This window comes from Trypanosoma theileri, assembly GCF_002087225.1.
Source record: "Trypanosoma theileri isolate Edinburgh chromosome Unknown TM35_Tth_30_V1, whole genome shotgun sequence".
Classification (NCBI taxonomy): domain Eukaryota; phylum Euglenozoa; class Kinetoplastea; order Trypanosomatida; family Trypanosomatidae; genus Trypanosoma; species Trypanosoma theileri.
Window position 1 is genome coordinate 181,563 of NW_021639872.1, and position 12,693 is coordinate 194,255.

The window sequence follows — 12,693 nt, forward strand, 5'->3', positions numbered from 1 at the left end:
TTGTTCTTCTCCTCTTGTTGTTGTTTGTTTTTCTTCTCTTATTTCTTATTTCTTCTATATCTTACTCTTTCATTTACAGAAAATAAAAGAAAAGAAACAAACAAACAAACACATATATATACATATACAAAGAAAGAAAAGAAAAGAAGAAGGGTTCACACATTTTACTTTCATGGCCAGCACCAGCTCCAGCAGCATAAAGTCTGAATATGATCAGCAGCGAGAGCGACTGATGGCGGAATTATTATTTGGCCGCATGAAGGACCGCATTGCCGATATCACTGCGGCCGTCAACAAAACTTTTTTCGCCGGGGCGGAGAGAAACTCGGGGCATATTTTTCTCTCCAACGCGGCAGTCGCTCGTCGCGGTAATTTAACAGAGAAAATGTTATTTCATGATGATATTACCCAACCGCCGCCTACAAATACAACAGAGAAGGAAAAGGAAGATCAACCTATAAAAGAAGATAATAATAATAATAATAATAATAATAATAATAATAATAATCGATGGGTACGTGGAGTTCTTATTGTTTCGAGTTCTCTTTTACCTCCACCAGAGTCTCTTTTCTTAAATCGTCAAGCCAATGGACGAGTTTTATTTGAACGTACACCAAAGATGTTATTCCTCTTGCTTCTACGAGTTGTGGGGATCTCACTTCCCTCCTTTACTCCACACGGTGAAAGTAATGAATGTGAAGAGGCGCTGGAAAACTGTAAACAAGTCCTACAGGAAACAGAACATCGCTTTCTACATAGTTTAGAAAGTTGTTTGGTGTGGCTTCTCCGACACAGACGGCGTGAAAAGATGATGAAAGTTTGTAAACTACATTGTGAAGAAACATTAGGGACACCACGTAGACGTGCAGGAAGTCATTCCTTTTCTTCTTTTTCTTCTTCCGGTAGTCTGAGTAATAATAATCATAATCATAATAATAATAATAATCATCATGCTTATAGTTCCTGTTCTTCTTCATCATTCTTCTCAGAGGAGCCCCCCACACTCTCTGTACCACTTTATTATCTTTCTGTACATATGGAGGATAATGCCTCATCTCGGCTTGCCGATAGTGTCGATCTCACCAGTGGATTTATAGATCTCATGATTGATGGAGAATTGTCTGTGGTGAAGGAATCCACAGCACTTCTGCAGGGAATTGTACAAGTCTCTCATATAATGGCTAGTTTGGCAGAAGAAGATGAGAGAAAAGAGAATGAGAGTAAAAATATAGAAAAGAGTGAAGAAGAATTAGATGAACTTCTTTACAAATTACATTGTTATGCTCTTTCATTGCTTTTTAAGACATCTTGTCGTAATTTGCATTTGTTAAGAAGCTATAAAACTACAACTGCGCCTATTATTAATATTGAAAGTAATACAGATGGTATTCCCATCTCAGAATTGCAATTGGACGATTCACCAATGGAAATAGAGGTAGTTCAACACCCTGTTATTATTAATAATAATAATAATAATAATAATAATAATGTGGGTGATCCCACTACGAGCGACGTAAGCGTGGGGAGTGGAAACAATACCGATATTAGTCACAATAACGATAATAATAAGAATAATAATAATAATGATAATAATAATAATAACGATAACGATAATGATAGTAGTAGTAATAATAACGATAACGGTAGTAGTAGTAGTAGTAGTGATAGTGATAGTAATAATAATACTATACGATCCTCTCCACTTCCTGGTGTTCTCGTACATTGCGTGAAAGGAGTTTCCAGAAGTCCCTCTGTAATTATGGCGTATTACTTGCGAAAATGTTCTGCTGATTTTTACGCACTCTCACGAATTCCTCAACCTTTTCCTCGTGGAAATGATGAATATCAATTGAGTCAACTTTTAGGAGAAGAATGGACTCTCTTTTCTTTTTCAAAATTACTTCGTTGTGTACGTGAGGTGCGGCCAATTGTGGATCCACAAGTGTGTTTTCTAGTAGAGCTGAGGTCCATGTGGAATCGGCTGTCGGAAAGCTTGGCGAGGGAAGAGGAAGAGAAATTATTATAACTAGTCCTCTTATCTTTTTTTATTATCTTTTCTTTTTCTTTTTTTTTCTTTTGCGTTTGTTTTTTCTTATTGTTATTCAACAATATTATCAATAATAATAAAAATAATAATAACGCAGATCGTGAATTATTTTCTTTTTTTTTTTTTATTCTGTTAACGCAGTCTTTTTTATCTTTTTTTTTATTTCGTTTTCTGTAAGTCTTCGAGATGCCAGAAATAGTTGGTCTCTCTTTGTGCCTTTGTTGAGCGCAAGACATTTTTTTTTTCTTTTTTATGTTTTCGTTTTTTTTTTTCTGTTTTTTTTCTAAACAGATTTATAATTGTTTTTTTTTTCATTATTTCATTCTTTGTTTCCAATATATATATATTTGTATTTATATCCTGTCGACCCTTTTTTTTTTATTTTTTTTTTCTTTCTTGAGCTCCTATTTCTTTTTCTTCTTCATGTTTATCATCTTCTTCATCCAATACTCTTCATTTTTTTTCTCCTTTTCTTTCTCTCTCCTACATTTGAAAGTCTTCCTTTCTTTGTGGTGTACTTCTTGAGTGAAGTGGAAAGAAGAGTGTAGCCCGCTCTTTCTTTTTCTATTTTTCTCTCTCTCTCAGTGTGTGTATGGGAGAAGAGTCTTATTTAGATACGTCCCCCGCCTCCACTTCTCATCTCATCTCTTCTCATGGCCACTGTGAAGGTGACTGTGCATGAAGCCCGGGATCTTCCCATTATGGATCGCACAACAGGACTTGCAGATCCCTACGTTGTTGTTAAACTCAATGATCTTGAGTACACTACGGAGATTGTACATATGTCTAGACATCCCGTATGGAATAAAGTATTTCGCTTAGATACAGCAGATCTACTCATCCTGCAAGAGGATCCACTGGAGGTGCGATTGTATGATCATGATATTATCAGTAGAGATGATATTATTGGACTCACTTTTCTGGATTGTAATTCTATGGTTTTACAGAGTAATCCAGCCATGAGTGGATGGTTTCCTCTCTTTGATACCAGTGCAGATGGAATTCGAGGTGAAGTACGGCTTACAGTGAAGATAAAATTTCATACCGCGGAGAATCCATTAGCACCGCGGCTTCCAAGAAGATTAGTTCGTTTATTACCACCATTACAAGACTATGAACATCCTAATCGTGGAGATGAACCGCCATCACCAAACTCTGTGCGATTCTTTTCTTCAGGAGATACATTAGAACCTCTTCGAGCTACTCGAATGCAGCATCCCTCACTAACAGCAGAGGATGAAGGTATTTTGATCTTCTCTGCATGGAGATTGGATCCAGCTGTATATCGTGTGGAATCCGTACTTACGATGGTAGAGGAACTTATTGTAAAAGCAGATCCAGAACATTCAAAGTTAACGAATCTACGTAGTACCCGAACTACAAATGAAGCTCGAATTATTCAATTATATAAACTTAGTGGAAAAGTAAGACGACAATTAGCTCGTAAAGTAGTGGAAATGCAATGTAATGCTGTTCTTGGTTATGTAGAGGAATTTGATATGGAATCTAATGGTATCATTGTGCGTGCATATGGAACTCCCTGTGTAATCTCTGCCGTAAAATATGTAAAACCAGAAAAAATGGGTTCTTTCCTCCTTTCTTCCAATACACAACAAACTCAAGGCGTACAGACGAGACCAGTGGAAACCCCATCTGGATGTTTAACACCCGCTCATGGTTCCTTTGGTACACCTCAGCATTTACCAACGATGGGTGATACTTCTACAGAGCAGATGATTGGTAGTACTACGAATACGAATACTAATACTACTACAGGAATATCAAAAGGAATGGTAATGCCAAAATTAACTCTACAAGAAGCTGTATCATCCACTACGAATGAAGTCGATACACATGTGATTACACAGCCAACTACTACTAATACTAATAATACTACTACTGCTAATAATAATAATAATAATAATAATAATAATAATAATAATAATGGTATGAACCCTGTTGGATCATCTATTCCTACACCTTTAAATCTTGGAGGGGCTGTACTTGAGAATGCCACGGCTCCCTTAATAAATAATGAGTCTAGTGGGACAGAACTCCCACCATCACAGCAAGCGACAACAGGAACACGTACAAATGTTCTTATTTTAACTCTTAAAGATCTTCCATCTGGAATGATTGAACATATTGGTGGTCATATTAGTGCTCAATCGGTAAAAATTGTAGCAAAAATGAAATCTAAACAAATGATTTCACAAGAACGTGATGCTTGGTGGATGGAATTACGTGAAGAACTTAAAGCCAATGCTCGTGCATTTTATTGTAATGTCATTCTTGGATATGAAGAAGTGGTTTTATATCATGAAGATGTAGCTGTTCTCTCACTTTTTGGAACTGCTGTAAAATTAAATCATACCATGCATCCTCTTCGTGGTGGTCCTGAATTTCTTTATAGACATGCTTTAAAACGTTTTACTTCACGTAAAAATTGTTCATCTATTCATTTATTTGGAAATTCTATGCGTTTAGTCGATATTACAGGAGCCCTTGGAGATTTCATTACATGTAATCTTTGTCATCAAAAATCCGTTCCTGAGGTATTATTAGTATCCTGTGCAATGCCACAAGATCTTACATATGAAGGAGAACCAAGACTTGTACAAGCTGTTGTATCCAAGGCAAAAAGTGCTGTTCGTGGAGTAGATCTTGCCCTTGCAGTTTCTCAAGCTCTTTCTTGTATTGAATATTCATTACATAAACAATTATTATTTAATCTTAAATTACAACGTTTAAATGCTGTATTTGGTCTTCGAGTGACCTTATGTATTACCTCTGATGCTATTATAGGGACCATGACAGGAACTGGGTGTTGTTTGGTAGGTCTTCCTATTCCATCCCTACCACGTGTTGAGATATTAGATCCATCTATTCGTCATCATGATGCCGTTATTCGTTTAGAAGATGTAGTAGCCCAACACGCACGATCAAGACGACGTCAAGGTAAAAATAAAAATACAACCGATACGCAAAGAAGTTCTTCCACATCATCGGATTTATCAGAACATAGAGGATATGAAAATAGTTCACCTGGTTCATGGGGAGGAGGTGATATATTTTCTTCAGATTCTGATAATGAACAAGGATTACCAGGATTTGGAAAATGTGGTAGAGTTAGTGATTATGTGGTAAAAATTGATGATGAGGAAGAAGCTGAAATAATGCTTGGAATGATTGGAGAATTAACATTTGAAGATAGTATACTTCTTACTGTACCATATGTACCAGATTGCGCAAATGCATTTGGATCACAAGAACGTGTTTTATTAAATCGACGTTTTATTATTAATAGAATGTATAATGGTTCTATTTCTACAGGAACTGTAAATAAATGTTTTGCAGAAGCTAAACGTGCCTTTGTTCAAGCTGTTTGTCGAGTAGCATTACGTCGTCATCATCATCCACTAGAACGATTACGAGTAATGAATTTTTCATTTGGTTTATTCTTTGAACCTAATTCTGGTGCCATGCAATTACGATTAGAAGGTTGTCTCATGACGAGTACTGCCCCAAAACGTTTATGTTTGGAAGAATTGGAAGAGAAATCCTTTAGAGAGTGTTTACGATATGTGGAAGGAGATCCCCGTCCGGTTCCATTGACGCATAATAGTCTTGGAGGATCTACACCAAAGTATGCTGTGCCGATAGAATGTAATAACGCACTTCGAGCTTCTGTTTGTAGTGCTCGTACAACGGATGTGAGTAGCACCTCTGGAGGTATTGGAGGTGGAGGAGGAGGAGGAGGAGGAACTGCTGGTGGAGTTAATCACATTGAAAAGGATATTGTCCATCAAGTGGAACGTAGTGTATTTGTAAAAAGTAATGCCCCTTATGCCCTTCCATTTGTATTTAAACGAGATATCCCACCACCGTATTTATGGTCAGAAATGGAGGCGAGTGCGGCGGCAGCGGCGGCTTCGGCGACGACTTCCACCTCCGCCCTGGCGAGTGTGAGTGGGGGCTATAGAGATAACTGGGCCCGGCCTGGAATGGTGGAAAGGCAATGGCAGGCCCTCACTTCTCTCGCCTCCACCGCTATTCGTAATTTAATGGAAAAGACGGGAGTGACTGCAGATGCGAAGAGTGGTGTGGTGGATGGTCGGCATCGTGAGAGTGGAATGACATTAGAGTCCTCTGCAGGTGGAGGACCCATGTTACATCAACCAGCGCGACGACTACCAACAGACTGGAATTTATTTGAGGCAAATGAAACCGAAGTTATCTTTACTCCATTGGATTTTGTAGCAGGGAAGGCAATTGTACGATATGTGGGTCGTCTTTCTCAACATTTTATCCGTGAAGATTATGGTATAGATACCTCAAATGATCTTGGTGTCTTTTTTCAACGAACAGATTTTGAAATGCAATGCATGGTTCAGGCAATGGTGCGATTAATGGGAGGCGATGCACTCTTAAAACATCGTGTGACTTATCATGAAGTGTGGGATTCCGATGGATCGGGATGTGCATCTGTGTTTGTTACCGTAACTGGAGATGTGGTCCAGACAAGTACACTTCCATTAGTTCCACTTGTTTCAAGTAAAGGTAACGATCATGATAGCAGCGAAAATGATGAGGATCACTCTCATTAACATCATCATCATTATTATCATCATTCTTGTACTAGTAGTGTTGATGATGATGATGGTGGAAAGTTATTTTTGGTGCGGGGGGAGGGTTGGGAGGGGGTGTTGTGTGTAGTGAGTGGTAGTTGGTACATTGAATATATATATATATATTTGTTTTTATTCAAAAAAAATTATAATGCAGTGAAGTAATCAAAGACGAATCGATTGAGATGATATTTCCAGAATAACGGATTAAAGGAGGAAAAAACAGGAATATTGGAATAACTTTTGCATCTCTTCTTTACGTTCATTGGATCGTGTTAGTGCGTATTCCCACTATTTATTTTACCTTGTAGATTGTTTAGTAAAATAATTGCATGTGTATCCCTATTAATTCCTTTATCCCTTTTGGTTCTCTTTGTCAGGTGTTTTTATCTCCCTTTCATTTTCTTTTTTTTTCCTTTTTTCTTCTTGTTTAATAATATAGACGTTAAATGCAGGTGGTGGGATTAGATGAAGGTGGATTATGTACTCTCTCACCGAATCAGAGTCTCTATGCTATTGTGTACAATCATCTAAATGTTGTATTTAAGGATTATATTCGTTGTACAAATAAGTTGATACATAATTCTCCTCCAAGTCCTACAGCTCTCTCACAACACCGCCGTCAAGAGGATCCTATTATCTCAAAGTTTACAGCCCTAGATGAAATTCATGAATTACAATGGTCACCCGATAGTACTCTCGTTTCTTTACTTTTAGCGAGAAGAAAAATTGTGGAAGTGGTGAGTGTGTATGGAAAGTGTTGTGTGGCTCGCATAGATGCTGGGATTTCTGGTTTACGTGCAGTATTATGGCATCCATCCTCTCGTGTGATTTATTGGGTTGGACTTTTACAAGTTCATGTACTTTCCCTTGTGGATGGAGAAGTAATGCGGCTTCCCGGTGGGGTGAAGTACTCTGCTCAACTCGCCGCAAGACATTCTTCCAATATATTGAAAGAGACAGTTTCTCCTAATGGTGATAACGTATCACATCATCATCAGTCTTCGTCTTCTTCTTCTTCCTTCTCCTCTTGTGAAACCTCGTGGGTAAATAAACCCGTCAGTAAAGCAGCATTACTTCGTTTTTCTATCTGTCGTCGTTTTTTAGTTTATGTAACCCCTAAATCATTACATTCACCCTTGTTAAGAGATCGTGAGGATCAGGGAAATGAAATATTTACACCTGGTAGTGAAATGACCCCAATGGTAACAACAACAAATGCCTCAAATGGGGGAGGTGAAGATCATGGTATGATTTATCATCATACTGCTTTAGATAGAGAAGGAAGAGAAAAAGAAAGTGATGGTCCACGTCGTAGTGAGTGGATTGTGATTTTATCTGCCACTACACATGAAGAATTACACACATTTTCTATTGGACATCTTGTTCGACGTGTTTCAGATTGTATTCCACTACAAGGTGGAATAGCTTTGGTGGATTACATACAAGGTTCTGTAGTCGTGACAACGTATAATGGTGTACGGGTCTTATATAAAGAAGAATCTGGTGTAAAAAATGTAGTAGCTTCAAAAAAAGGGGATATTCTTTTTATCGTATTCGCAAAAGAGTGTCGTGCTGTTGTGGTATCTCAAAAAAGAGTGATGGCTTTACGAAAAATCTCTTTTTATGAGGATGTGATTATACCTATGCATTTTAAAAATTTACTCTTATTGGAAGAACCAATATCAACGGCAGATATTACAGCAAAGTTTTCACGAGATTCAGGTCCATATGAAGAAGATGTAAAGGATTTTCCTTCATGGTTTAATATTAATAAAGATTTAATTCCAGAAGAATCATTAGTAAACTCTTTTCCATCTAGTTCTCATGTTGCGATGAGCACTTCTGGTAAGATAGCTGCCGTTACTTTAGGTATATGTCCTCGTACTGTTTTAGTGATTGATATTTTACAACAACGTGTTTTGGCGGTACTTCACCATCGTGAAAATGTTGTAGGACTTTTCTGGAGTCCATCACCTTCTTCTGAGTATTGGCGATTTCAGCAGCGTCATTATTATCATCCTTCTCATTCTCCTCCTCAACGTGTTCCGCATGAAAATGGGAATGGTGAAATCATAAAGGAGAACAATACATCATCTCTTGATTGGGATGAACCTCTTATGGTAACAACAGATAATCACGAGGCAAAGGTGTTTATGTGGCTTTCTAACCATCCAATGTGTTTTGTAGCACCTTGCCATAATAGTAATAGTAATGATGATGGGAACAATGGAGGAAAATGTGATTTACCAGCATTACGTATTAATCGTGCTATCTTTGGTGAGACTGCAGAAGATGCCGTATTGATAGATGATATTAGAGGAATAGCTCTTACAGTTATATTCTGTAATGATGAATTGAAATCTAAAAAATAAATTTGCTGATAATAAGCATACATTTGCATATAGAGATCTACTATAAAAAAGATGAGAATAAAAAAGAATTGATTATTATTGTTATTATTATTATCACGACTATTTACTGATATTTTTACTAGATGAATATTTCTTTAATCTTTTGATACAAGTATTTTTTTTTTTTTGTTTTTTGTATATCTCTCCCCACCGGTGAAAATATAATGTTCTTTTCACCCTTGTAATAATTGTTTTTCACCAAAACAAAAAGGCGAGGAGTGTGTGTGTGTATTTTTTCTCTCTGTGTGTTTCAAGCATGAGACGCTACTCACATGCATTGTCAATATTGCATGTGAGAAGAAGGCAAATATTGGCATTATATTTAGAAACATTCTCTTGTGGAATGAGAGGCAATAGTGATAACTCGGAGGATACACGGCAAGAAGATGCCTCTCTGGCGGGAGATCGGCGGCGTCTCGCGAGTCACTGGGAAAAGGCCTTTTTTGGTCGTGTACACTACGAGCCCGGCATGCGAGAGCACTACCGCTCCGCCACAGAAGCCGAGAGAGAAGAGAAGGAACCACAAGAAGGAAAAGATGAAATGGGATTAGAATACATGAGTAATCGTGAGTTATTCCCAAACTGGGCAGAAGATGAAGAAGCCCCATTGCATGAGTTCCGTCAACTGCCAGCTGCCTTACGTCGACGGTATATTGCCAATCGCCTCGCCATGGCGGAGCGGCGGGTGATGTTCGCTGCGGATTATGGGAGTCTTCTCATGATGCAGCACCTCAACTTGGGCGAGCGGATGTTAAATGAGGCGGAGGCGTTGTTGGTGGAGTGCGGCTGGTGGAATAGTGTCGTCGCGGCGAAGATAGAAGCCGTGCGGGATCATGCGGCGAAGGTGAAGTTTGAATTTGACCTCGATTGATGATAATGATGATGATATATAATAGATTTCTCTTATCCCTCAAAAAGGTGAGGTTGGGGAATAAGCAAGGGAATCGAGTAGAAAACAAAACAAAAAAAAAGGGTGGGGGAGTGAAGAAAATAAAAGAGAGAGAGAGAGAGAGAAGTGGGGGGTAATGTTGTTTTTTTTTTTCTGTTTCTTGTTTTTCATTCTTCTTCATATAAGGTTTTTTTCTTTTTTTTGTTTTGTGTGTGCTTTGCTTTACACGTTGTTTCTGCCTTGGCACCATACGACGGGAAAACAAATCCCTAGTAAGAAGCAAATCTCGAAACCAAAAGAAAAGAAAGAAAGAAGGAAAAGAAGGAAAAAAAAAAAACGAACAAGAATCAAAACAAAAGTGTGAGATAAACTAAAAAAAAGAAAAAAAAAAGAAAAAGAATAGAAGAAAAAATGCGTATTAATGTTTCAGGTGCACGACCAGAGCACAGAATTACGGGTCTTGAAATCAACCCAGATGAAGGTGTGGATGGACTGCGCCGCGCTGTTGCTGAACGACTCAACACTTCAGCAGAGGGATTGCGGCTTATTCACATGGGACGTCTGATTGATAACTCTCGACCATTGAGTTCATTCCTTCATGATGATTCTATAGTCCATGTGGTGGTCCCCCCAGCGGGATTTGAAAATCGTACGCAAGGTTCCAATAGTAGTACTGGTGGTGGTATGAATAATAATAATAATAATAACTCTAATAACAATGGTCAGGGACAAGGGTTTAATAATATTCCCAATTTCCCAGAAACATTTCAGATTAATATACCTGAAATTCAGGCTGCTGCTATGACTGCTTTGCCAGCCCTCGCTCCAAGTATCATGACTGTGGCGAGATCTTTGTTCCCGGCAATTCCAATCGGTGAAGTTATTTTTGAGGGTATTAGAGTTCCACCTCCACAACAACAGCAGCAGCAACAGCAACAGCAGCCACAACAACAACAGCAGCAACCGCCACAACAATCACAACAACAACAGCCAGGACAACAGCAGCAATCACAACAGCAGCAACCGCAACCGCCACAACAACAACAACCAGGACAACAGCAATCACAACAACAACAACAGCAGCAACAGCAACAGCAACAACAACAACAACAGCAGCAACAGCAAGAGGCTCCATTTGGACATCGGCAAACCGTGCATCGTATTTCTTTTCCATCAACTATGATGCCGCAAGATGGATCTGTAACTGCGCCACTTCACATTCATGTGCATGTGGGTCTTAATGAACTTGATGAACTTCCTGAGCGGATTGAACGACTCCGTGAACGCATGCGGTTTCCAAGGTGGAACATTTCTACACACTTTGAAAATCCACCAGCAACTCCAGTAACTCCAGCCGTTCCTCCCACGGCTCAACCTAATGGGGCGACAACAGGTACAGCTGGTGAAGCAAGTAATAACAATAGTAATACTACTACTACTAATAATAATAATGATGCCTCTACTAGAGGTGCAAGTTTCCCTTTGGGACTAGGACATGAAGGTCTGGTTGAACTAGGAACCAGAGTATTCGGAATAAATCATGAAGAGACAGGAGCTTTATCCCAGATTCTCACCATTATTTTCTCAGAGGATGCCATCCCAAGATTGATGCGCCTCGCAGGTGGGGATTGGAATTTTATTATAAATTCACGTCAACCCTTAACAGAATTGGTGCAGCAGTGGGGAGCTCCAAGTGGAGGGACACAGTTTGCCACAGCGGAGGAAAATCGTCATCATCGATTGGAAACGGAGGTTGATAGCATCATGAATACGATTCGAAACGATAGATCATCGATGCAGGCTATTCAATTGGAAATTAATCCTCAAGCTAATTTCTTTACAGAGTTTCGAAATCTTCTCTTAAATGCACACGAAGAACTGGCTAATGCTATTTTGAATACAATTGAAGACGGAGTTGAGTGGGTACGTGGTTTAAGGATTGCTTTTGCTCGTGCTGTTGGAATAGCTGTAGAGCGATCTTCAAATTGGTTTGTAAGAGGTTCAACAGGGATGAATATTCTTTTAACAAGATTACTACAAGCTGCGGCACAACAATATTCTGAAAACGGCGTGATGTGGGTTCAGGGAGTTATTCCTATTTTACAAAGTCTTGCACCTGCCCATATGCGAGCGTGGCATGCTGAATACCTCGCTCAGTACAGACGAGAGAGTGATGCAAATATTTTTAATGCCCCCTCAGCATCCCCTGAAAGAGGTGAAGAAGATCTTCTAGATGATTGTCTAGCTGAATTTTGTGCAGAAAACAGAAGGGATGAAGCTGGATCTACGAATTCTCCGGTAAATTCTCATCTGCCTCCTGCCGCCTCCCCTTCTGAAGGAGGAGGAACATCCAGTAATGCTGATAATCAGAGAGATGAATTGCGCAACGCATTGCATGCCTTTGGAGGACTCCCTGAGGAAGTAAATGAAGGTATCGTTGGTCGCGCACAACGTTTCCGACATGAGAGTCCACCAGCTGAGTCTGGTGAGAGCTCCAAGATGTGGAAACAGTTGAAGAAGCAGTAGTGGGTAAACGTTAATAATAAACCAATATGCGTTTATTAATATGTATTTCTGCCTGCGTGCATGTGTTTGTGCGTTAAGAAAAATTATATATGTTGCATACAACACCGGTATTTTGAAGAAGATTAGAAAATGGGACTGGGAATAAAATGAAAATATAAAAACAATTTAAAATATTCTTTAAAAAAAAAA

General features: G+C 38.9%; 5 protein-coding genes across 5 annotated transcripts; all 5 read left to right on the plus strand.

Annotated features, from left to right (window-relative positions):
* Positions 1-172: 172 nt before the first annotated feature.
* On the plus strand, positions 173-2,026 carry TM35_000301600 (uncharacterized protein; the record flags this gene model as incomplete). Its single annotated transcript, XM_029028483.1, has 1 exon — positions 173-2,026. One exon carries the CDS (start codon positions 173-175, stop codon positions 2,024-2,026), a length of 1,854 nt encoding a protein of 617 aa, XP_028880186.1.
* Positions 2,027-2,700: 674 nt separating this feature from the next.
* TM35_000301610 (putative C2 domain protein) lies at positions 2,701-6,654 on the plus strand (the record flags this gene model as incomplete). Its single annotated transcript, XM_029028484.1, has 1 exon — positions 2,701-6,654. The coding sequence occupies one exon, from the start codon at positions 2,701-2,703 to the stop codon at positions 6,652-6,654; it is 3,954 nt and encodes a 1,317-aa protein (XP_028880187.1).
* Positions 6,655-7,124: 470 nt separating this feature from the next.
* TM35_000301620 (uncharacterized protein) lies at positions 7,125-9,050 on the plus strand (the record flags this gene model as incomplete). The annotated part of the gene is made up of 1 exon (XM_029028485.1): positions 7,125-9,050. The coding sequence occupies one exon, from the start codon at positions 7,125-7,127 to the stop codon at positions 9,048-9,050; it is 1,926 nt and encodes a 641-aa protein (XP_028880188.1).
* Positions 9,051-9,345: 295 nt separating this feature from the next.
* TM35_000301630 (uncharacterized protein) lies at positions 9,346-9,960 on the plus strand (the record flags this gene model as incomplete). The annotated part of the gene is made up of 1 exon (XM_029028486.1): positions 9,346-9,960. One exon carries the CDS (start codon positions 9,346-9,348, stop codon positions 9,958-9,960), a length of 615 nt encoding a protein of 204 aa, XP_028880189.1.
* A 429-nt stretch (positions 9,961-10,389) lies between these two features.
* TM35_000301640 (putative ubiquitin-like protein) lies at positions 10,390-12,504 on the plus strand (the record flags this gene model as incomplete). Its single annotated transcript, XM_029028487.1, has 1 exon — positions 10,390-12,504. One exon carries the CDS (start codon positions 10,390-10,392, stop codon positions 12,502-12,504), a length of 2,115 nt encoding a protein of 704 aa, XP_028880190.1.
* Positions 12,505-12,693: the final 189 nt, after the last annotated feature.